The following is a 26,881-nucleotide window of genomic DNA, read 5'->3' on the forward strand; positions in this document are numbered from 1 at the left end:
AAAAATATGTTGTAAAAATACTTTTGCTCATTAACTTAAGATGTAAATACATCTTAATGGAAATTGCTCTGCCCATGAACTGGCAGGTCAACATGCTACTACATTTCTCACCAAAACAGTAATTAAATAAAATTGAATGTGGATTATTTTAAATGTGACAAGATGACTTACAGGGCAATTTACAGTGGCAGAGCTGTCCATTTAAGACAGTTATGACAAAGTAGCACATCCCAAATCTTACATAGTTTTAGGGTGTAGTATAAGTAGGCGAATTCAGATGCAGAAAATGTCATGTGGTTAAAGGAGGACACATACGAATCAATTCCATTAAAATGACACCAGACAAGTAGTGTGAGATTACACGCATGGCAAAAGAGAGCATGTAAGAAAGTAAAATGAGACCAATGGAAACAATGCAACCGAATTAATACCGGATTGATACGTTTATACATTCATATAAAAAACAACGTGATTGCTATAACCAAAAAGACTGGTTGTTGTGATTACACAAAATAATCATTTATTCAAGGAAAAATAAAAAATTATGCTGCAAAAATTACAATGTATGGGGGGGGAAAGCTTTTCACTGTTTCAAGGATATTACAAAATATCCCTCTGTTTTCAATTAGTGTACTTGTGAATTACAAAGGGAAATACAAAGATGAAAAAGCTGTAAAAAATTTGCATATTAGATGAATTAAACCTTAAAAAACATGTTATATTTATATCAACATATGTACATCTTGCTTTTGAAGTGTTGTGGCACTGGCAAATCATGAAGGAGGGTCATCTCCATGAATGGCCTTATATTTAGCCATCTCTTCAGGAAAAACCTTCCCCAGCTCAGAAATCAGGAGGCTTTTAAATTTCTGAAAAAAATAAAAAAATAAACCACAAAATATAAGATGGCTAAGGTGAAGTGCCATACCAGGAAATCATCCAACTACAGCAGAAAGGATAAAGCTGAACTGTTTCAAATGTACCTATACACACTCTCCAAGGACATATATTACTTTAAAACTATAAGATCATTATAAAATAATATGAATATATTATATATATATATATATATATATATATATATATATATATATATATATATATATATATATATATATATATATATATATATTCAGCCAGCTAACACTGATAAAAGGAAATGAAAAGAAAGAAGGCCTGTTCAGAACAAGAATGACGACTATAATGATGATAACTATAAGCAGGAGAGGGAGCATAATTATAAAATACTTATGTCCTTATATAACAAATAACCTGCTGGCACTCCCAAATTATGAATTCATTGTGGACCAATTCATCAGACCAATACTTACAGTCAAGGTGTCAATCTTTCCTTTGACCTGCTCATTTTTAGCCAAAGCTCTCTCTAAGCACTCCTTGGTGTAGAGTTGAGGGTTACGACCCTGATCAATATACCTGTAGGCACAGAGAACAACATCAATAACCAATCATAGAAATTCATGATTTTATGCAGATGTGGTATCTTATCTTTCTTAAATATAACACGTCATTGAATTGGTACACAGAAGGAATGAGAGTAAAAGAAGGGTAATATAATTTAAAAACAAATCAATTAACTTTTTTTTTTCAAGAAGATTCAAGTAATATTCTCAATGTAATTTATCTCCATTATGAAAAGTAATACTCACTCAAACACTTCCAACGGTACGTTGATATCATGAAGCTGCTGTCGGCATTTCTCAATGTCCTGCAGTCCTGTGATCATAAAATTCCTGAGAAAATAAATAACCTAATAATTTTTAGGCTTTACTCGTGACTGAATGAGGCAACATTAGAGACAATGAGCCAAGAAAGCTTACAGCGCTGCGCAAGCATTGTTAATATTTTCTAGATACTGTTTGTTCAAACCAACATAATGTTTTGGATTCGTGTTAAAATAAAAAGATTACAACTCACAGTTTCTGGTTGAGTCCTGTTTGACTGCTGGGCTGAAAATCGCTGACAATAATTCCAAGCTGTCGTATGTTTTCGACGAATTTCTCGAGGTGCTCCTCGAGATTATCAAACTTTTCGGCCATGGCGTGCTGTATTTTACATAAAAGTAAGCGTGCGATTAATTTAATCAAGATAAACCTATAGAATTATCGACAAAAGACGGACATCTGTTCACACAACGTAGCTTCCATGACAGCGAACTGCTTTCCGGCTGCGTTTCAACCAATAAGCGTGTGAGAATGGACTGTTTCCCTGGTAACAGAATCCTTGGTTGGGCTGTAAAGCGTTTCAAATTGCTGCAAAGTCACCGTTGAAAAAACTTTCCATAAAATATAATTCTGAAATATTTTGATTTACTCTAAACCCGTTTAATTGACCAGTTTGACTATATTACGCTAAATATGATTAAGAAACAACATATGGATTACATATAATGCATTAGCTCGTTCAAACACAAACTATTCAATTACTGTTGCAATAACATTTTCAATGCGAGCTTTAAGTGAGAGTTTGTGTATTGATTCATTGGAAGCTGGTGAATCATAAGGTCGACCTCTTCCCAACCCAAACATTAGGACAAAGACGCATTAATTATTTATATGTTTTATTAATGCTGATAGCATCTTATACGTTACGACTGTAAAAAAAGACAAAGAGGAAACAAAAAATGCCCATGTACAATGCAAGCTAAATATGGTTTATGAGATGTTTTGTGCCCAACACACATGCAAAGCATGAAACATTTAAAATACAAGACGAGTAGAATTTTATAATAAAAAAATAAAATATTAAAATACGAAGATTGATAATAAACAAATGCACAATACGCCGAATATAAATAGTGTAACAGAAAAACGTGCAAACAATAAAAGCGTAAATATACAGATCTCGAGCAACGCGTTATTTCATCCACCAGCATCTAGACAAGTTCCGCGTCCAATGTCAGGATTGGCTAATATGAGCTCCCGCAGCTACTGCCGGCCTGTGATTGGACAGTTTAGAGGTCAATCACAAAGCTGTGGCAACTCCAGCAAACCGTGATCAGGTCAAGGGCGGGATTTGTTGGAATACTGGTGTGAAGAAAAAAATAACTCGTGCAGGACCCTTGATTACTCATTCCGTCCAGGTACAGCGGAAGCCAACCGACCTGAGGTGCTCCGCTCCCGCTATTCTAATTCTCGCATGTGTGCGCCAGATTATCGGTTCATTTTCTAGCGACGTTATCGCGCCTCCTGCAGTAGCCGCGGGTGTGCAGACTCATAGGGAATTATAGGACTAGGAATGCGTATTAAATGAGCGCTCTTGTGTTTCAGTGCACTCGCGGGGGGAAATGATGCATTGAGGGAGAGCTGCTTTGCGGGCGTCTTTTTACCGAGCTCCATTACACTCTCCTCGAACGGCGAACCATCACAATGGCTACTCTTTTGCGAAAAATCGGGCTCATTCGACTGCACGACCGAGACACGGAGGACCCGAAGCATCACCACCAGGGCTCATTGAAAGGGACTAAAGGCAACCAGAAAAACAACAACACGAAACACTGCAACACCAGCAACGAGACCAACAACATCCTCAGCACGCCAGAAATCAAAGCCAGGCGCTTCGACGTGTCCGGCAAGGACAAGCCAGTCGTTAAACAGGACAAACCAAGCAAGGACACGAAAGAGAAGCAGCAAACGGCAGGCAGCAAGCCGACGAGCGGCTCCGTGATGCCCCCGCCGGCGGCGAACCGACAGCACTGCACCCAGGTGCGGACGCGGAGGCTGATGAAGGAGCTGCAGGAAATCCGGCGGCTCGGCGACAACTTCATAACGGTGGAGCTGGCGGACGATAACCTGTTTGACTGGAATGTCAAGCTGCACCAAGTGGACAAGGACTCCGCGCTGTGGCAGGACATGAAGGAGACCAACACCGAGTACATACTGCTGAATGTCACCTTCCCCGACAATTTCCCCTTCTCTCCGCCGTTCATGCGCGTCCTAACGCCGCGGCTGGAGAACGGATACGTGCTGGACGGCGGCGCGATCTGCATGGAGTTATTAACGCCCCGCGGCTGGTCGAGCGCGTACACCGTCGAGGCCGTGATGAGGCAGTTCGCTGCCAGTCTGGTGAAAGGACAGGTGAGGATCGGTTATTGCCATAGCAGCGTTGATTTCTTCTCATCTAATGTTTCTTGAAGCCATCCTCCATTTTGGCATTGGCGCTCAGGTGAAAAGCGTGAAACATGCAACGTCCATGCAGTGCGTTGTTACATATATCGCGTGTGAATGTAACACAGAACAAAACATGCCTTCATGTCGTTCAAGCCCAGTATGGTTTTATTCCTACATAAAAGAAGAACGCAGTCTTCATTCACTTTCATTGCATCTTTTTCCATACATCAGTCGTGTAAATAAAGGTTATTTATTGCCATAATATTAAAGTAAATGGTGACTGAAGCTGAGAAGAAAAACGTCACATCAGTTTGGAACAACATGAGGCAGAATTGTATTTATTTTATTAATTAGGCTATATCTTCAGCAAATAACCATTGTTATCAAGAACCGTTTTGGCTCTCTTTTTATATGGTACTTAATTTGGCTGTATATGGTATATTGGAGATTTTCTGAAGTAGTCTACCATAAAAAGATTATCACATTGCACTGTAGGAACTTAAAAAATGTCAGGGTTATGTCATCAGGCTATAAAACCCATTTAGGGCACTTTTATTTGTAATAGTGTAGGCTGAAGTGTAACCAAAATATTGGTTTTCTCTTTGTAAGGTATTTTCTACTACATTTCAAATGCTACATCTTACCTACACCTGGATTTTAAATAAATATATATATAATATATCCTCAGTTTATAACCATATATTATCTGCAAAGTAAAGGTTATTTTGCACCAAAAATGATTTTGCCAACAGAATCATAATCTGGTGATATTTCTGACTATTTTTCTTAAAAGCGTAGCCTGCATCTTAACTAGTAATGTGATTAGATGGGCTCTATAGATAGATCACATCGGTCATTAGATAGTCTTGTTCTAAGGATGATTGCAAAGACCAGCGTTGGTCATCAAAATGGATGAGAATCCATAATGAAGCTTGAGACTGGCCATTAACCCTCTGCTGTAAATCTGAGAGGAAAGACCTGTTCATCTACCCTTACGTTAACCTGTCAAGAGCTCTAAAATTCCAAATTCATGATGAGTCTGATGCAGCGGTGACTAGATAACCATTTTCCCCAAAGCACTCAAGGGTAATTACCATTTTAGCTGCCACTGACACAACAGACTCCCAATTAACATGCAGCTATTGTATTATAAAAGGAAAGGACAGGCCACATTTTGTCTTTTGCTGCAGAGAATACATAGTTCATTGCCTTTGGAAATAATAATTTGGAATTGAATTGAATAATTTCCCCCAGAATCTTTCATTCATTCACTTCTAACTCACGGATATGTTTTTTGACAGTCATTTAAATGTTACGTTTTTTTTGTCGTTCTTCTTTTGCACACCAAAACTCATTTGTGAGTTTTAAGGCTTTCTAAATCAGAATAATTTACAGCTCATAACATCAAATTGATACAATGCATACATTTTTTTTTTACACTGTACTTCTTAATGCATTGAACAATATGTTATAGATTGAAAATTAAAAGACCTGTCATGTGTCTCCAAGACTATATTCTGCCTTACTTTAAGCGATCAACAACAATATCCCTGCTCTGCCTTGTTAAATTTACAGACAACTTCCTTTTTGACAAATTATTGTAAGCAGCATCAAACAGGTGTACGCTTCATGTGATGTTATGATGCAAAGAGCAACTCTGTTTACCCTTATCTGGCACATGCTGGTTACATAATCCCTAACGTCTGTGTTGTCCCAGAGTGCACAGAGGCCGAAAGCGACCATTGACTGATCTCCATTCACAGGATTACCCATCAGGCATTTCACACGGGTACTGCCTTGCACTCTATACACACCAAACAAAAATAGCGCAGGGAGACGTTGGTGATGCTGTTAGCATGCTGCAGCGAAAACGCTGATGCAAATAACCTGGATTAACATCGGCACGACAGCACGCATTTTCGCTTCCCTCCCTAGCGCTCTCCACCATTGCCTTTCAAGCGTGAGAGAAGTGATTTCCAAGAGAGACCGTAAACACAATAAAGCTTAATTAAGGCTCCAATGGCTCCTTTTAATCCAAAAATCACAGGCTTTTCTGCGGGGATAGGGCAGCCTCTTCTCGATTGAGCACAGGCGGTTACTTCTGGGCCATTAGATCTCATCCTGACTGATAGAGCCTGAGGGAAGAGCTGGCTATTTCTGTCTCACTGTCCCTGCTGTCTTACATCAGCACTGGCACTAGACTGACCTTAGTCCAGGGGCATCTGAAACCACATCCTTTTTGCTCATTTAGTGGATGCTGCTGGGTCTGTAAGATCTCATGCATAGCCTGTAGTGGTGTTATTGTTGTTTTGCATGCAGAACCTAATCCTTCAACTGGCCTTAAAGGAGTTCACCCCAGAATGAAAATAAAATGGTCACTGTTTTCAGTGGAAAAAAAATTGGAGTTTAGAGCAGCTTAGATGTCAAATTTTGTTGGGAAGTACATTCTGCCATTTTGTGTTACACAGAAGAAGAAAAATAAATGGAGTTTGAACAGTGTGAGTAAATATTTTTTGGCTGAACTATTCCTTTAAAAAAAACAATTTACTATTTGGTCTTAATAATTTTTTTTAAAGATGGCATTTGTTCCGCCTGTACAGTTTTACACTTTCATTATGTCAACACTGGACATGAGCAGCACGATGTGACATGACAAAAGACAATATAACCCATTAGAATCAATGATGTTGTCTACACTGGATGCGGTGTGACGCAACACGACAAATCCCGACAGTAATCTAATGCCTCGTTCTATTTATGACGTAATCCGAGCACTCGCGAAATTTGTCATAGGAAGGACGAATGGATTTGCAACGGTTGGTTTGTCGTGTCTAGTGTAGCAGACAGCTTCTAGGTGTTGCGGCATCATGTGATGCGTCGTGGTCTCGCCCGGTGTAGACAGTGTTTAGCTTTTTTAAAATGTTTATGCCATTATAAAATAATTTCTTGCTAAAAAAAAACTAAAAAGTTTTTCCAGACCATAACACATTGGCAGAGTCTTAGAGTACCTGTCTTATTGTGCAATCTATCTATCTATCTATCTATCTATCTATCTATCTATCTATCTATCTATCTATCTATCTATCTATCTGTCTGTCTGTCTGTCTGTCTGTCTATCTGTCTATCTGTCTATCTGTCTGTGTCTGTCTGTCTGTCTCCTTTACAAGAGTTATACAGTTACAAACAGGCAGACATCTTCAGAAATAAGGGTTATCACATTTCTTTGTCCTGTGCAGCATTAAAAAACTCTTTTTTTATATATATATACTTTGAAATGATCACTTCAGTTCAGGGAGGAATGTCATACTATGAGAGCTGGATGTTTTACTGTGGGATGCCGCAATCATGAATGCACCATTGCATCATTTATATTCCCATTATCCTTTACCAGTGATCAAAATGGCTGAACCTGGTGTTAAAATGCTCTTGAAGCTCGTTTAAATAATTCAGCCTGAGGTTTTATCAAGCACAGCCTCTTGATTTACTGTGTCTTCAAAGCACAGAGCAGTCGGCTTTGAAATTGAAAATGGGAAAACCTCTGAAAATGGAGCACCAGGACCATTTAATCACAACTGTCGTTCACACATCTGCTTCTGTAGGTCAGTTACGTAATATATAAAGACAGGTAAATAAATCTGGCATCAGACTACAAATACCTACATATTTACATCAACTTTGATTTCATAAAGGTTAATTTTGATAGAATATACTGATCTGATTCAAGCTTCTTTGATTCTTTATAGCAGACCTCAAATGGCTTATTTTGGGACTAACTGATTCATTCATAAGCTTGATCATAATCAATGGGTTGAGTCAGTTTTATGGCTACATTTTCGTTGCACATCACATGATGAGTGCAATTAGAAATGACTAATTTAGCTCCAAACTTAGCATTGGTTAAACTACAGTTATGATATGCTTATCTGCTCAACGTTCGGAAAGGACCACAGGATTTACACTCTATAGGATGTATGAATGTCTTACTTGTAGTTATTTGCATATTAAACTGGCATAGAAACGTAACATAATGAAATTACACTTCACCTTTGAATTGTTGAATTGTTGTCCTAAATTATATTTGAAACTTTCAAGTTAATGTTGTGTAGGCTGCAATATCACAATACATTATGATTAGGCTACTGATCATGTGTAATTTTTCTCTTGGACACACACTCCATACTGGATTGTGTTTAAGTCAATAGGATGGTGAAGTATGATGCTTTTCTGCGTCACATCTCTTGAAGTACTCCCAAAAAAAAAAAAAAAAATCTGCTGTTTGGATTTAAATAGGCAATGTCTGAATCCTCACTGCAGTGATTATTATGTTTCTAGCATGTTATATGTTTGGGAACATTTCTTTTTATCCTAATTGATGGAGTGTGCTTTTCATTTTTTTAAACGACCATGTAGGAAGACGTATGGCCATATTCCAGGATGTCAAAGCCAAGATTCATCAGGCTCAAAATTGTGACAGAATGATTGGGAGGGAGCAATGAAGAATCATTTTCACACATGAATCGGCACATCTGAGTCCAGACCTTAAATTCATTGAAAGTCTTTGGGATGTGCAGGAGTAGACTTTACAGAGTTCACGGCTCTTGCATTGTCAGTACAAGATATTGCCCAAAAATTGTTGCACCTCTTGATGGAAATAAATGTAATGTTATTTCCATAAAGAGGTACGTATGTTTAGGTGTGCTCAAGAATCTCAATATCTTCATAAACACAAAATCAAACAAATATTTAAAAATATTGAATAATATCCACTAATTTATTTTAAAAAAAGTATTACTGCTGTAATATAATCTTCATTGCAAAGTTGATCTCTGAAGTTTAGATACAATTACTATTGCATGTTCACATGTTCATATATGTATATATATGTATATATATATATATATATATATATATATATATATATATATATATATATATATATATTTTTTTTTTTTTTTTTTTTTTTTTTATATGAACATGCAATTACTATTATGTATCTAAACTTCAGAGATCAATTTTTGTATATGTTCAGCATTGTTATTCACTGATATGATTAAGAAGTAATTCAATTAAATTTAAATAACATTTTATATTTTTAACAATTTGTATCCAACTCTAAAAACATATTTTGTTTTATTGCATGTTTATATTTATAAATGTATGTAGCTTATTACATAATTTGTACTGTATTCATAATAAATGTGTTGTATATTTTAGCAATATGTACACTGATATGAAGTATTAAAATATTATTTTTAGTATTTATATTTAATTTTTGAATGTCATTTTCAACATAATCCAACAGTTGCATTTCGATTATTCCCTTTGAAGATCAGTATCAAATTCAGTATGTTTCACTTGTTTGTTAGTTTTTTGAAGGAAGAAAATCTTGATTTCTCCAAATGCTGTGTTTTCTCTTTAGGGTCGTATCTGCAGGAAAGCAGGCAAGTCTAAGAAGGCCTTTAGTCGCAAGGAAGCTGAGGCGACCTTCAAGAGCCTCGTCAAGACCCACGAGAAGTATGGCTGGGTGTCCCCTCCCGTGTCCGACGGCTGATGTCAGCATCTTCGACAGCGATCCCGACATGGCTTTTTTCAGTTGGGTTTTCTTCTTTTTCATCATCAAACTTAACTATGAAAAAAAAACAAAAGCTAGCGCATCATATCTTACACATCAACGTGGCACATTCACCATCACACCGTCCTTCACTCTTCTTCATCGAGGTGCCATGGACCGAACACTCGCTGCGACATCACAATTACTCATGAGTGCGCGTCACTGCAGCTACATACAGCTAAGGACTCTGGATATGATTGAGTCTCCAAGCAAAGTTAAATGTGCACCCACATCCTCACTCTATATCCTTGTCTATCTGTCTGTTTTGCTTCTTTTCTTCGCCATCCATCCCTCTTTCCTTTTATAGCTGACAATGCATTGCACTGAACAGCATCAGACTTGCCCTCATTTACATGCAAATGACTTTGTTAACACTTAATAGATAAGCAGATCATTACACTATATTTGAGGTTCAGTTTTTCTGGTTTCCTCCTCATCGGCTGTGCTGTTTTTCACGGTTGGATGCAACATGATGATTGTAATTTATGTAGAGCTGTGCTCTTTCTTTTCCTCTGTACGCGTGGCAAAATTTAGACATCACTGTGTTGCGTAGATGGTCATTGATTTCCAATGGAGAAAAAATACTCTGGGGCTTTGTTCAGACAGGCAGCAAATATCTGATTTTTAAATCCAACTCAAATTCTGTTTTTTTTTATTCCGAACAGAAAATGACATGCAACCCAGTTTTAAAAACCCATATGTGTTCACGTACTTATGTGGTTTGAAATTCCATCAAATTTAAGATCTTAATAGATCGTTTTCGCTCACTTTTTCCTTATATAGTAAACTATGTGACTCTCACTGTTATGAATAGTGAATGAGTGCATGAGTTTTGAAAACAGTTTGTATGAATGCGTAAAAATGAGTCCAGCACTGTCACGAGGTGTCATGATAGACATGAGCAGAGGCTAAATTGACAGCTGCTCTCGGTTGGTATATGAGGAAGCCTGGCGTCATGCTAATGCTTACAACACTACAATGGCAACCAATGTAGATGCACCGAATATGGACAACATAGTCTGAACAAACACCAGATTTCATCACTTCCAAAATGACAGACTGTCAGACCTAAAGATCGGATTTGAAAAAATCGGATAGATTCGCAGTGTGAACAAAGCCTTCGTTGCTTATGCAGAGGTCAAAGAAAAAAAAAGTGAACCACCTCTGTTGGTCAATCTATTGTTTGTTTTGGAGAAGACCAAAAGCTCTTAATTCTGATGATTTAGATACCAGATGGCATTAACGAATGTCGACGTCCCAATGGGATCCTAGTATTGGCGAGAGAAAGAGAGAGGCATGTGACAGACATGGTGATGTTTGCACATGAGATGTCGAGTGTTCATCGTGGCATCTGTCCCCATGGAGTACCGAGCGACAGGACAATGCCGACTGAGCGGACCCGACCCGTTGTGAGCGACAACATAAGGATATCGCTGTAACTTGGCACCTTCACATGCCGATGCCACAGCTGATGCCCCGAACACGATCAAACATTAATTTCGCTGATTCGCTTGTACTATTTTGGCTCATCGATCGATACGCTCATGGTTGTGGGCCCGATTCCTCCGCCTTGCACTGACTCTGCATCACTGTGCTGTGTACTTGATCAATACTAGAGACCAGAACAACAGTAAACAGGACAAAATGGCCGACAGCCCACTGAGCCCGGGATATAAGTTCTCTTCGCACTTAAACAGCGTAAATCAACGCACACATCTGTTATGACTTCAAACCTGGACTCTGATAGCTGGTGCCGCCACTATTGACAAGAGCCAGATGAAGAAGGACAGAGGTGGAGAGAGAGAGAGACGCTGAAGGGATGACTCCTTTGTTCAGAAACCTTGAGGAACGAGGGCGGCTCGTTTAGTTGCCTGATTGATGCTCCGAGGGAGCTGCAGCTCGGCGCCTTGATGTTTATTGACTTCTCCTTCAAATGTCAGCGTGAATCCGGAACAGCTCAGACTGCATCTTGTGAGTGATGAGATGTAGAAGAGCTTTGTTGATTTTAGACCCCTCCCTAGCCATGGCGCCCTCCACACAGTGTGTGAAATACAAATGACACAATAGTCGAGAAGGCGAAATCATGGGTGACATATTGGGTGTATTAAAGGAGTAATTCACCCAGAAATGAAAAATCTGTCATTTTCTCACTTTCATGTTGTTTCAAACCTATACAATGTTCTTTCTTTAGTGAAACACTAAAGGAAAAGTGTTTACTAGCTGCTCTTTTCCATTAAATTGTCGACCTTGAAAATAGCATTTCGAAAGCCATGCAATACTTTTATGTAAAGGCCTAAATTTTGGTAAAGATTAAAGAGGAGTCCACTTATTGTGGGATTTTGGGTTTTGTTGTTCACCCAAAGCTATCATGGTTTCAGAAGACTAAAATATAGCGTACACAACTGTTGTTGACCAATATTATTATATTTTATGGTGCATTTTCTTGTCTCTTTTGGAGCTTGACAGCCCCAATCCATATCCAAAATGGAGGACAACCATAAAATAGAATGACCGTATATAAAGAACAACCATTACATTCTTTAAAATGTCTCCTTTTATGTACCACAGAAGAATGTCCATCATACTGGTTTGGAATGGCCTTAGGGTGTGTAAACGATGAGTTGACGTTTTTGGGTGAAAAATATTCCCTTAAAAAGATGCTTCAAGGTCGGAAAAATCGTATTTCCTTGTTGTGAGATGCTGTTTCATATGATATTTTGAGGGTAGTCTTTTCCAGACATGGAAACAGCATGTGCCAAATGCTTAATGTACATTGTCACCATTTCCTTCTGTGTTTTCCTGTGTGTAACTGCTGTGCTCTCAGTAGAAAGACTCTCTGCTACTACTGACGATTTCAAATGTCAGATGAGAAGCTGCTAATTCATTTTTAAAAGGACGAAGACACTGATGTATAAATGATAAAACGGCAAAAGCTGATGCCCTGAAGAAGGATGGAGGCGAAACAACACTGATGATCCGTTACTGATATTTATTTCTGTCTAGTAGCTTTTTTGTGTTATTGATATTAAGGTTATCCAATACGAAGAATGGGGAGCGTCCAGTGCTTCACTCCGGTGGAAAGCACTACATTTTGCTGCATACAATGATCATTTTATCCTGGTCATCGAAATTAAAAACGTGCCGATCACTGGACAACCTATTATTCATGTTCGTATCACTGCAGTGATTGTAAAAACATGCATAAACCCTCGTGGGTGGCTTATTGCAGATTTCTGTGTCTAGTTGCAGATGGTATCTCTTATCACTACTGAAGTGCATTTGGTCTTCTCCAGACTCTGTTTGGACATTATTGAGAAGTGGTTGTGTGTTATCCTATTTAGCGAGAGGAGATACTATACCAAGGACTTACTATAACCAGTCAAAAATATCGCGAAATTGGATGTTTTCCGGTTTAAAGCATAATTTTGTGATATAGTTTAGATCAGTAGTTTGCAGAAACTAACTAACAGTTAATCGTCCAAACGAGTGAGATGATTCTGTTGTATTATATCTGCATGTGGTCTGTGATTGTTAGCTAGCTAACTTGTTTTCTTTTTCTTTTCTTTTTTTTTCAAAAAAAGCAAGAAAGTAATGAAAAAGAGCCGAAGCCGCTTCTTTGTATTTTTTCCCCGTTTGTTCAGTTTGTCCTAATTTTCTTTATTAATGTCCTTAAATGTCAAATTGTGTTCTATGAATGTGTTTTAATTTATTTGTAGTTTGCCAAAATGAAGATTTTGAAGCATGTTGCAGGCATTGTCACTGATGATAAAAAGAGAAAGAAAAATAAATGAAAAAAATATATAATATATGTACCTGAATTGAAAGGAGTCTGGTATATGTAGTGATCTCAGGCTTTCACAGGGTGAAAGGTAAAACTACAAGACAATGTGTTTTCTGCACTGCATAAACATCATGCCAGGATGTGGTCAGAGCAAAACCAAACAGGAATGTGCAATAAAGGCTGTAGGCTGATTCCACCCTGGAACAATTTTGTGTTTGTCTTCCTTGCTCTCTAGGATCTCTGCAGTCACTGTGGTTAGGAACATGCGGTTTTGATCTGCCCAGTGGGTTCGAAGATATCAAATCACCCATGACGGTGAATGATAACACCATCTTCTAACCAGAAACTGGTGCAGTGTGTACTAGTCCACATTACCCCTCATTAAAACCATATGTACATTTCTAGAATTACACTCATTTGTTTTCACAGTAATAATATTGTGATATAACAACTGTCCATTTATATGTTTATGTTAAAAAAAGCCCTGGCAAAACAGCTCATTGGTTTGCAACAAAAATAATGATCTGCTATGGGGTCTGCACAGTGATACATTTACCAGTAGCCCAGTTCCTAGCTGCTGTGTCGACCAACCAGAAATTAGGACTACAACTGTGTTTTATAATACTACATTATATATGGTATATTAAGATATATATATATATATACAGTCCAGGCAAAAAGTTTGGACACATTACTATTTGTAATGTTTTTGAAAGAAGTTTCTTCTGCTCATTAAGCCTGCATTTATTTGATCAAAAATACAGAACATTTTTTTTAATATTGTGATATGTTATTACAATTTAAAATATTTGTTTTTCAATTTATTGTACTTTTAATTATCATTTATTTCTGTGATGCAAAGCTGAATTTTCAGGATCGTTACTCACGTCTTCAGTGTCATGTGACATCCAGTCTATCACATGATCCTTCAGAAATCATTCTAATATTCTGATTTATTATGAGTGCTGGAAATGGTTCTGCTGCCTAATATATTTGATTAATAAAAGGTTCAAAAGAACAACATTTATTCAAAATAAAAACATTTTCAAATAATATAAATCACCTTTACTACCATTTTTTTAATCAATTTAACACATCCTTGCTGAATAAAATTATTGATTTATTTAAAAAAATAAAGAAAAAAATTACTGACCCCAAATTACTGACCAGTAGTGTGTATTGTTATTACAAAAGATTTCTATTTTTAAAAATGTGCTTCTTTATTTATTATTATTTTACTTTTTATTCATCAAAGTATTGTTTGTGTGTGTGTGTGTGTATATATATATATATATATATATATATATATATATATATATATATATATATATATATATATATATATATATATATATATATATCACAGGTTATTAAAAAAATATTAAGCAGCAGAACTGTTTCCAACTTTAAAAAATGAATCCTCAAATTAGAATGATTTCTGAAGGATCATGTGACACTGAAGACTGGAGGAATAATCCTGAAAATTCAGCTTTGCATCACAGAAATAAATGATCATTTAAAGTAGCCTATAATTAATTGAAAAGTAGTTATTTTAAATTGTAATAATATCTCACAATATTAAAAAAAATTCTGTATTTTTGATCAAATAAATGTAGGCTTGATGAGCAGAAGAAACTTATTTCAAAAACATTACAAATAGTAAAGTGTATATATATATATATATATATATATATATATATATATATATATATATATATATATATATATATATATATATTATAGTGAGAATGTAAAAAAAAAATCACGACAACATTTTTTTCTGACTTTAAAACTTAAAATTTTGAAATATTTTTTGGGATATACACTTGGAATTTTAAGGAGGAAATGTCAGAATTAGGGTTAGGGTTAGGGTTAGGGTTAGGGTTAGGTATAAACTTGCAGTTTATACCTATATAAGGTATAAACTTGCAGTTTCCAAAAAAAAGGCAAACAAAGTCACAATTTATTCACAATTTATACAAATTATTATGTGGCAGAAACAAGCTTCCATAAATATATGATCCTGACATGTTTATGAAAGGCATAAAGAGAAGCTCTTGCCTTTAATCTGCAATGATTTCAGTTTTAGGTGAATTGGGACAAGTCTCTCAATCAACCTGAATTCACCCCTACTTATTTGGTTAAACAATAAAAATGCTTGAACATACAATTGAGGGACACAAATCATTTTTAGAAACCAAAATAACAGACTTGGTGGAGGAGGGCTCTTTGGAGGGCCCCAGAAACATAGTTGTGCAAGTGTTGCATGGGCAGCACCCAGTACCGCCGCTGGCCGTCTTTATGCCCTATGCATCATTTTTAATGGTGCCCACGGGTGTCGCGTTCACGTCGTATTTGTTGACGAGGGGGGGTGCTGAAAGAAATGTATCGTGGTGCCCCCCTCAGCACTTGGTGCCCTACGCGCAGCGCGTGGTAGGAGCTGCGGCACTGGCAGCACCACTTATATTTCCTTAAAAAACGTACATTGGAATTAGCTTAGGAATTAAGTCCCAGATTAGATGGAATACAGCCATTAGGTTGCAAAAACCAGGAACAGTGGGCGAATTCCAATGTTTTTTGCACCCTTGAAGGGCACTTCGGGAAGGGGACGTCATTTGTAGGAGCGAACGGCCCTTCCACAGGTCTGTTAGTAAAAAGAGCAGGCAACGGCCAATTCAAGAATGTAATTTAATCATTTAAGGTCATGCTCTGCCCTTCAGAGTGAGATGCTGCTTATTATGTCTGTACAGAAAGGAAGGACATAGTCTCAGCCTCAGAAGTCAAGCCCACGGACCTTAGGCTGAACACTGTGCATGGCAAACTTCAGAAGTCCCGAAGTCGTCATCTGACTGGTTGAATTCTACAGGATTTCCGGGGGGGGGGGGGGGGGGGACATGTGCGTCACGTTCTTAAATGGTCCGCCTGGAAACAAAAATGCAGTGATGCCAAACCCCTTCATGGTAGAAGCAAGCCATTGTGTTTACAGCTGTGACAATGAGCGCTTATCAGGATCAACTAAACGCTGGATTTTCAAAAGTAGGTGAAGCATGTAAAATTTGCGGCATAGACTCTTTAAAATACGCTCAAGAGTCTGTTATTAAAGGGACATCGCTGTTACATTTTCATGTACCTAAACATGATGCGGAACAAGACGAACTGTGATTGGTTGCTTTACATGTCAGTCAGATGGCCTCTGAGGGGTCTTTGGCCAATGAAACCCTGTATGGAGTCCAGACCAGTCTGAAGGTCTGGCTACGCAAGACTAGGAAGGACAGGTCTCGTCCCCTGTATGCTTTACCCTGGGGCTCACAAGGACACTGATAAGTACGTGTGGGCAGGTCATGATGTCCGAACACATTTCTCACCCAAACAAAACACACATCTCACATGAGCCTGCCTCAGTCACCGTCTGTCTGTGCTGAAAGCACCTCTAATTGATCCCAGAGCACAAAGAGGTTTTCTCAGTTCTAAGCATACCCGAAAGATAGAGAGTCTCGTCACAAGCTAGCGTGCTGTCTTATGTAAAAGAAATATATCTGCATGCTTGAATTTAATAAATAAGCAGGATAATGCTTTATTTATTTTAGTTTTGACAGAATATTGCAAATGAAGCCTGGTTATAGTCCACAATCCATTTCTCGGTAGTGAGGTGGCAGTTTTTCATTAGCGATTCAGCAAAGCTATTTCATAACAGAGTAGCATTAAACACTACCAAGTTACATTTTTATTGACAATATTTTGAGCAATAAAGACGTTCGTACTGCATCTCAGTCGGCTAGTTAGAATGAGAACATGCAATGTCTGACTCATAAATCAATCCTTTTCAACGAATCATATGAACAAAGGAATCAGAATCATTAAGATTAGCTGCTTGCGTTTGAATCAATCAGAGAAACTCCAGCATAAATGTTTCATCCGACTCAATCGGTTGGACGGGGTTGCCGTTGCTCCAAATGACACTGAAATCTTTACACATGCATGTTTATGCTGCAAATCTTCAACATGTATGAATCTTAGCATCATCTGACTGCAATCAAATATCCAGGTGAAAACTATCTCAACGAACTGGACCCCAAAATAAATGTAGTGGGGGGAAAATTGTACATTATGATAATCACTGATCAGGCATAACATTATGAGCTGATATTGTTATCCTAATATTGTGTTGGTCCGCTTTTGCTGCCAAAACTGCCCTAACCCGTGGAGGCATGGACTCCACTAGACACTTGAAGGTGTGCTGTGTTATCTGGCACCAAAATGTTTGCAGCAGATCCTTTAAGTCCTGTAAGTTGCGAGGTGGGGCCTCCATGGATTGGACTTGTTTGTTCAGCACATCCCACAGATGCTCAATTGGATTGAAATCTGGGGAATTTCGAGGCCAAGTCAACATCTTAAACTCGTTGTTGTGCTCCTCAACCCATTCCTAAAGAATTTTTGCTTTGTGGCAGGGCGCATTATCCTGCTGAAAGTGGCCACAGCCACCAGGGTATACTATGAATATGCATAAAAGGTTGTACATGGTCTGCAACAATGCTTAGGTGGTACATATCAATGGGTGCGTTTACATACACACCAGTAAGCTTATAACTCTAAAAATCAGCTTATTGAAATAATCAGTTTTCTCCATACTCACAATTCAAGGAAACCGTGTTTACATGACTTTATTAATAAACCGGGTTATTTCCATGTAGTGACGTCAAAAATAATAATGTCCGTATCTGACTCGGAGTTTTTCAAATGTTACATCAGTTGTAATTTTAAATAAAGCGTGCACAGAGGAAGATTTATGGCTCATTATCCCACATGAAGATACAGATGCAGCGTTTTGACTGAACCTCTACTTCACATCTTTACAATTTTCTGGGTCTTAAAAGAGTCTGTGTTTGTGATATATGTCCTTATTTCATGTAAAACGCTAGCTTGCTCTGTCTGGATGCATTTAAATCTACTCTAAGTTTGCGTTTTTGTCACCTATGACACATGCGCACTTCAAAAAGCCAACAGAAAGCAGGTTCATGCGTTTTCACACAGTGCAAAATCAAGGTAAGAGGCAAAAAACGTCCTGTCCCGGCCGATTTATGCTTACACCGTTTATGACCTTACTCCGATAAAAGAAAACGGGTTACCGCGTTTACATGACTGTTCATTGTCGGCTTATTAGGCATATTCGGCTTAAGAACGTGCATGTAAACGCACCCAGTGTCGCGCTCGCTGACTGATCTGCGTTTATGCAGCCCCATACACAACAAACTGCGATGCACTGTGTATTTTGACACCTTTTTATCAGAACCAGCATTCATTTCTTGAGCAATTTGAGCTACAGTAACTTGTCTGTTTGATCGAACCACATGGGCCAGCCTTCGCTCCACACGTGCATTAAATGAGCCTAGGCCGCCCATGACCCTGTTACCGGTTTACCACTGTTTCTTCCTTGGACCACTACTGATAGATATTGACCACTGCAGACTGGGAACACCCCACAAGAGCTGCTCCTATCAACTTTGAGGACAAAATCTTCAGCAAACAAACATACACAATAAAGGGAAATATATGGTTTATATCCCTGAAGAATTTCAAGCTTACATTTTTTAATATATCACACATGAAATATGAAGTACTTCTAAAGTCACCATGAAATCAAAATGGATAAATCTTTGTTTCTTTGTTTCTTTGTTTTTATATGGAATATTGCAATATTTATTATAAAGGATGTATCCGTGCACATCATGCCCCTTTAATCTTTAATCAAAATATCTTCTTCTCCCTCTTGCAACGACATATATCTTCTCTGATGAAGTGTTTACTTGCGTGAGGAAATCCACAACGATCCAGACAAATCCCAATGAACAAAACCAAGTCCAAACAAATCCCAATGAACAAAACCAAGTCCCACCCTACATCGGCTAAGACTATCTCAGATTCATTTTATGCCTATTTTAAATGTAGTCAGCTACATGTAGTATGTTCAATTGCCTACTTTATCTGAAGGGTGTTATTTGGCTTAACTATTTTTCTCTAAAGAAGAGTTTGTTTCTTATCTAACAAAATGTTTTGAATAACTTGCCCACTAGCCATTCCTTAAAGACCATTTCTCTATGCGTTTACGATAAACATAGATAAAAAAAAAGCCATTCTGCATACCGCTTCCCCTCAAAGGCTAAAACTGTTTACTCTGAATGAGAACAGATAATCGATATGAAAGAAAACATTTCATATACAGCATTAAAGTCCCCCTGGTCTACTCCCAGACCGCAATGCAGACCAGACTTGATAGCGAAATTCACTTTAAAACGCAGTAAACAAACACTGCTGGACGGCAAACAGCAGATAGGTGGCAAACAATACAGTTTCCAGCCCTCTGAAGGTTACTTCTTCCAAGAGCAGACAAGCAGTTGGCTGAGATAAAGGAGAAGGTATATTTCCATTTGAATGCTGCTGGGTGGTGCTAATTTGGTTTGCAGTGTTGCCGCACATCCCAGAAGACAGACACCATTCTTATTTCCTTCTGACCTTTGGGCCATGACGACTGTGTCACGGTCGGTGAGGCGTTATGAGCAACACAGCATGTTTCAAATCACACTGCTCTTTAATATTCATATTAAGCCTTCCAAAAATTCTAGAAGCAGACCAGAAGATCTGTGCGACCCCCACCGAGTAATCACTGCTCATAGTGAAGACATAAGTTACATTATTAATGAAAAAGGCGTCCATACATTTACATCTCAGAGGCGAGCAAAGACATAAAGCTGCAGAATGAAGTGAGTCTATGCAAAATATTTTTCATTTTGCTCTTTTATTCATGCTTTGGTCTTTAAGTAAGCTAAATGCACTGCAGCAGTTTCTGCAATAACAGTGTGGAAATCTCTTTCAGGAACGCCAGGTTCAACACAATTGAAACTACTGATATTACTGTGTGTGATTAATTAGCATAGAAAATTATTTCGTTTGTAAAGACAACAGAACTATTGTTTTCATTAATGCACATAATGTAAATTTGAGCAAAGCCATTTCAGATGGTTTAAAAACACAAATGTGAAGCTCATTTTTTAAAGCACTTACATTAATTATATTAAATAAAATGTGTTAAAGTTGTCTAAATTGTCCTTTTAGCAGTGGAACTAATGTTCTAGACAAATACATGTCTGGTTTCTGGAACACCTTATGTCATTTATGTGGCTGGATGTAAAAAGTCAATTTTTGTATCCTTGCATATATCAGGTTACAGCATTTATTGACTTTGTGTGGTCATTAATTGAAATTGGATATGGCTCACAGACAAGGTTACCAAGTGATTTTTTTCCCTTCAATTTATGTCTAGTATATAGTTATTATATAACTATTTATCGTTATTATATAACGATTTATGTATTTAAATTGCATATACAATATTAATACATTTGGATTGAACATTAGAACATAAACTAATAAAGTTAGTCATACATAAATAGGTAAGAAAACAGGTAGGAAACAGGTTGAATGTCTGTAATAGTATTACAAATATGAATGTTTTAAATATACACAATAACAATTTTATATATATTTAGAATCACTCAATCACATTTCTTTCACTATTGAACATTGATTGGAAATCTTATATGGAATTCAAATAGGCTACATAAAGTTCTTTCAAAACAGTGTTTAGAATGTTGCTTGTTTGTTTTGGCACAGTACAATGATGCTAATAATTCACTTTTTTTGAAATGCCATGTAAACTCTTTATTCTGACTAAAATCATACCAGTCTGGTTTTTCCCAATATCAGATTAACAGAGATAATCCTATTGTAGCTCGCGGGTTATAGCATTTAAACATGGTAATTGTTCAATTTGCATGCTTGTTTCCGGAAGGAAGAGGGGATACATGATCTCTATTATTTAATCCTTCGAAAATTTGATTATATATTTTGTCATGTACACTTCCATTTAAAAGTTTGGGCTTTTTTATTAAAAAAGGATGCATTCGATTGAAGTGACAGTAAAACATTTATAATTTTTCCCAATAAACATTGTTCTTTAAAGCTTTCTATTTACCAAATAATCCTAAATAAATCACGGTTTCAATAAATAATAATAAGTAATAATACATTTTCTGAGCAATTAATGATTTCTGAAGGATCACGTGACACTGAGTATGTTGCTGAAAATGGCATAGTATGAATGAATTATTTTCAAAAAGAAAATTTTAAATTGTAATATTTCACAATATTACAGTTTTTTACTAGCCTGACAAGCCAGACCAACATCAAGATGTTTGGTCTGGAAATTCACCATAGACAGGGCTCAATCCGAGGGGCGGGATAAACGGTTGTCTTTCAAACTCCCTCTGCACGCGATAGGATAGAGCTACACCAACCAGAGCAACGAAGGTGAAGTGGAGCTCGCTTTGTCATTTGGTGCCTTCTAGACTGAGAAAAGAGAAAAAAATGTATTTTTGTCTCATGGGGATAAAAGGCTACAATTCCAAGAATGTGTCGCTGACCTGCGAGGCCACTCCCAAAGCCACCAACTTGATCACTGTGACTGAAGGCTGCAACATACTCCGCAAGAACAGAGAAAAAAGTTCTTGCTCCCAGGGCTGCGAGAACAAAAGGATGTAATTTTGTTCTCGCAGCCCTGGTTTGGGAGTTCTCGCAGCTTGTTCTCGACACATCGTCTGAGCAGAACTTTTTTCTTGCGGGTGTCCGAGAACTATTGTGTGATTGGTCAGACATTTAAAGTGGGTGTGGTTAATGCAGAGAAATGCAGATGATCGGCACCTGCTTTTCTCGTGAAGTATGGAATGTACTGGCCAGAACGAACTTTGTTTTTGGTCTTGCCGCTTCGAGAAAACGAACAAATGTCTTTGTTCTTGCAGAGTATGTTCCAAGCCTGAGTTGGAGAAGACACTACAATTAAAAACTGAACATGTCTGTTCAATATAAGGAGTGAGTCACTGCATGAGTCTCACAGCACTGAGCACTAACTGCAGGAGTCAGATAAATGAGCTGATGAGCTCTCGTGATGAGAGATGAGGTAATCGCGACTACACTCGCGGCATACATTCACAACGCGAGTTCAGTCTGGAGCGTTTCAGTTCATGCCTTTGCAAGCTTAACTTTCATAGAGATTAATTTGAGAAGTTAAAAGACTTACATTGGTCACCATAGCTCAGTTTAAATGAGTGCCTGCAGCTGCGAGCTGAGCTCTGAGTGTGATCTCCCATCCCCCACGCGCGGGTTCAAAATATGCGGAAATGGCTCCCTCTGCTGGCTGTAGTCTTTAGCCTTTGACCAAACATTCCTCCTATGATGCAAATATCATCAATTTGCATCATAGGAGGAATTTTTCCAGGAAAAAAAAGACATAAATCTCTTCTATCAGGGGGATATGAGGGGGGAAAGCACATTTATTTGAATATACTCCAGGGTTTCTACTGATACAAAGCCATATGCTAATCACTGAAGTAACCCTTTAAACTTTCGCCGTATCCGGTCGGTAAAACTCCGAACACATCTTCCCTTTTCAAAAATGATTTCAATGCCGTTCTTTTCTCAGAGAAAAGCTTAACTCCAAGTCCTCCAGAGTCACGGTCAAAGTCGATTCGAAAGACAACCGTTCGGCAGCTTATGTGTTTACAAGAAGCACGCAAGCGCAACTGTGCCGTCATTATGTTAAGCCCCGCCCACCGACTCTATACACGATGTGATTGGCCTGACCAGAGTTTGTTTTTTACAGCTCAGATGTGTACTGAGAGTTGCTAGAAGACACTCGCGGCAGATTAGATTTGCTGCCGCTAGGGTGCGTCTAGATTTCTAGGCTAGTTTTTTACTGTATTTTTGATCAAATAATTGCAGCCTTGGTGAGCAAATATTAAGCTACCCCAAACTTTTAAACGGTATAGGCTATACAATTTATTTATTTCATAATAAGACTATTAAAAATAGCTTGATATACAGACTTGTTAACTATATGAAGCAATATACTTTGCTCTCTTGTCACCAAACAGCGGTGCACCTGTAAGAAGTGAATGTGCATTTAGTCATTGTCTGGAAATGACCTCAATCTCCTACGCTATAATATATAAGTGTAAACTTGTGAGAATTCCCTGGTTGTGTAAGACTGCAGAGGGGGAAAGAGATCGACAGGAGGGCAGAGATGAAGAGTGCTAATGTCACTGTGCACTGCAGCGGGAGGAGAGACTGGCTGTTGAGACGCGTGTCTAAACCTGCGCCCTCATCTCAGACTGCGGCTGGCGTGTTATGTAAGCATGCCCCCCTCTCTTTCTCTCTCTCTCTTTCTCTCTCTCTCTCCTACCTTTTTTTCTGGTGTTCTATCTGAGCCAACAAGCTAGCAACCTTGTGAATATTTCAAGACTGTTGCGTCAACGGCAGTGAAGCAGATTGTGTTGGACTGTAAATGTTTTATGGCACAGTGCATGTGGGAAAATTTATTTTTAGAGCCTTTTTGAAACCGTGTACGTACTGTAACTCTGTACGTCTCTCTTTTTTCAGATAGGATGAGGACAGTAATAAATGAGCCGCTGTCCCACTGCATCATGCAGGAAGTCTCGCTCAAGGTGATTCCACGATTCTTCAGCTTTCTGCTCTCCAGAAGGATTTCCGTGATTTATGAAACGCTCCAGTTCGGGTAGGAAAAGGACACAGAGGACAGAAAGGAGGGGGATTATAATGACATCACATAGGCAGGGCCAGAACACTATGATCTAGCGATGAGCGATAACATTTATTTTATTTTCATTTTGATTCAAAGTACTTTCAAGGCCGGTTTTCATATCAGACATCTCTATTAAACAGAAAAATGACTGATTAAAGGCTGATTTTGGCTCAAAATTAGAAGCTTGAACATTTTGATAAATTATATCACCTTTGCGTTTCATAGAGTAAAGTCATAAAGCAGTTTTACAGCCAAGTTAATGCTGTGCTGTGCTATGCCTGCTCAAAATTCAGTATAAAGACACAATGTTGGCATTGTTCATGGATCAACAATCCAATCAAGCCAAGTTTACAGTTTATGTCAAGTTTTAGGCTTAGAAACAGGGTTAGATGTTTCTACTTTTGTTTTATATTTCTCTTTGATTTTAAGGGGTAACTTATTGCTAGATTTAGTATTAGGAATATGGTTAGGATAAACATTTTTGCAAAAATCTTTGGGGTGCCTGCCTTTAGCTACATGCACATGAAATTTAATGGCATCCCATTCTTAATCCGTAGGGTTTAATATGGAGTTGGCCCACCCTTTGCAGTTACAACAGCTTCAACTCTTCTGGGAAGGCTTTCCACAAGGTTTAGGAGCGTGTTTATGGGAATTTTTGACCATTCTTCTAAAAGCGCATTTGGGAGGTCAGGCACTGATGTTGGACTAGAAAGCCTGAGTCTCCGCTTTAATTCATCCCAAAGGTGTTCTATCGGGTTGAGGTCAGGACTCTGTGCAGGCCAGTCAAGTTCCTCCACACCAAACTCGCTCATCCATGTCTTTATGAACCTTGCTTTGTGCACTGTTGCGCAGTCATGTTGGAACAGAAAGGGGTCATCCCTAAACTGTTCCCACAAAGTTTGGAGCATGACATTATCCAAAAGGTCATGGTATGCTGAAGCATTAAGAATTTCTTTCACTGGAACTAAGGGGCCAAGCCAAACCCCTGAAAAACAACACATGCCACAATCCCCCAAACTCCAAACTTTACACTTGACATAGTGCATTCAGGCAAGTATACTCTAAGCAGCATTAAACAGTCTATGTCAAGACAACTAAATGCCACTTCAGAAGTGCTTCTGTGCCAGCTTTTCAGCATAAATTTGGCAATACAGTTTCAAAATGACATGAGGGTGAATCAATGATGAGATAATTTTTATTTTGGGGTTAATTATGCCTTTAAATAAATCTAAACTGCAAATTGTCAGATGTTTTGATTGCTTTCCATTCAGTAAATATTAATCCAGAATAATATTATTATGTAAGGACCCACCTATCCAAAAAATCCCCACATGCTCCGTTCAATATGTGTAAAACGCATGAACACACATATTGAGCTGCCAAGCTCAGTAATCTTTACGCCGTATATAAGACATGCACTGTGGTTCAACATAGGCAAAGGAGATCATTCACATTGCACCTGTTGATATTGAGGTTGCTATAAAGCCACTGTCGTTTAGTTGAATAATCTCTGCATGTGAAGGAAATAATCCAGGGTAATGCAGGTCAGGATAATCTGGGGTGGTTATATTGGGCAAATAATCTCACCGCATCAATGTGCTGAGTAAACCCAAATGATTCTGCTCTGTAATCTTCAATGAGTTGATTCAAATGGAGCTCTGAGAAATGGTATAGGCTTATGTGGCCGTTTTCTCATAGATTAAAGCAATCAACAAAAAAGGATGTCAAGCTGATAAATAATAAGGTTTTTGTCATTATTAAATATCTTCTGCATCAAGTAAAACAGTTAAGGAAGTTACAAATCATATCCTTCATTAAGTTTCATCAAACCTGATGTGCAGTTGGAAAGCATAAGATCCGTGCAGTTCTCACCAAGGATAACTCAAGAGCTCAAGTAACAGCCTTACAGGTTTATGCAGAGGGTCATAGGACTACCATCAGTCATTAAGGAACATTAATATCCATAGCTTTGGAAAACACAAATGAACACTCAAACAATAGTGGGCACACTTGACTGTTTCTGATGACCTTAGAAATAATTTGTATACAAGACATATGCTTAAATGCTCGATAAAATGCTTTACAAAAATTAATTTTACAAAACAATTTATTAATTATTTATTTATTATTTATTACCAAAAATTAAAGCACCATTTATTTAACTTTGTTTAGATTATAATATGATTAAACATGCAATAATATTTTTAGCATGGATTTTATATGGGTCAATTATGGTGGCCAAGAGAGGTTAAAGAGTTAGTTCTCACAACGCAACCAAAAAAAAACAAAAAAAAAAACACTGCGCATACTCACATCACACATACGATCGGGGTGTTAAAATAAACAGAAAAACTTACCTTTCAGGATACTGACAACATCACGGATGAGCAATAAGCATGTCCCAGCCAGGTTTGTCACTTATTGGGTCCCCTTAAACATTTCCCATGCTATTTTCAGCACATTTGGTTGAGTTATGAGTATTTGCAGTACATGTGTTGACAAACTGATGAAGATGTTTCTTAATTTGCTGGTGTTTTTCTATTTGTATGTGTTTTCTTCAGTTGCAGCGAGCTGACCTCTCTCGGCCATCGTAGTCTATGACAAAGGTAAAGCAATAAAATGTATATAGAAAAGCATTTTATAAATATATAAATCATTTCAAAAGTTCTTAAATGAAAAGGAGTTTGGAAATGAGAAGATGAAGTGTTTTA

At 37.8% G+C, this 26,881-nt stretch overlaps 2 protein-coding genes across 2 annotated transcripts; one reads left to right on the forward strand and one right to left on the reverse strand.

Moving 5' to 3' along the window:
* Positions 1–420: 420 nt before the first annotated feature.
* med10 (mediator complex subunit 10) lies at positions 421–2,512 on the reverse strand. Its single transcript, XM_067424812.1, has 4 exons — positions 1,936–2,512; positions 1,668–1,751; positions 1,332–1,434; positions 421–869 (listed from the first exon to the last, which is right to left on the reverse strand). Exons 1-4 carry the CDS (start codon positions 2,055–2,057, stop codon positions 774–776), a joined length of 405 nt encoding a protein of 134 aa, XP_067280913.1. The 5' UTR covers positions 2,058–2,512; the 3' UTR covers positions 421–773.
* A 293-nt stretch (positions 2,513–2,805) lies between these two features.
* ube2ql1 (ubiquitin conjugating enzyme E2 QL1) lies at positions 2,806–13,282 on the forward strand. Its single transcript, XM_067424810.1, has 2 exons — positions 2,806–4,094; positions 9,547–13,282. Exons 1-2 carry the CDS (start codon positions 3,387–3,389, stop codon positions 9,676–9,678), a joined length of 840 nt encoding a protein of 279 aa, XP_067280911.1. The 5' UTR covers positions 2,806–3,386; the 3' UTR covers positions 9,679–13,282.
* Positions 13,283–26,881: the final 13,599 nt, after the last annotated feature.

This window comes from Pseudorasbora parva, chromosome 19, assembly GCF_024679245.1.
Source record: "Pseudorasbora parva isolate DD20220531a chromosome 19, ASM2467924v1, whole genome shotgun sequence".
NCBI lineage: Eukaryota > Metazoa > Chordata > Actinopteri > Cypriniformes > Gobionidae > Pseudorasbora > Pseudorasbora parva.

Excerpts from the sequence above, each read along its gene's own strand:
- med10 (XM_067424812.1), bottom strand. The coding sequence starts at position 2,057 with ATGGCCGAAAAGTTTGATAATCTCGAGGAGCACCTCGAGAAATTCGTC. Across the intron at positions 1,752-1,935 it reads ACAGGACTCAACCAGAAACT|GAATTTTATGATCACAGGAC; the intron begins GTGAGTTGTAAT and ends TTATTTTCTCAG. Across the intron at positions 870-1,331 it reads GAAAGATTGACACCTTGACT|AAATTTAAAAGCCTCCTGAT; the intron begins GTAAGTATTGGT and ends TATTTTTTTCAG.
- ube2ql1 (XM_067424810.1), top strand. The coding sequence starts at position 3,387 with ATGGCTACTCTTTTGCGAAAAATCGGGCTCATTCGACTGCACGACCGA. Across the intron at positions 4,095-9,546 it reads CCAGTCTGGTGAAAGGACAG|GGTCGTATCTGCAGGAAAGC; the intron begins GTGAGGATCGGT and ends TTTTCTCTTTAG.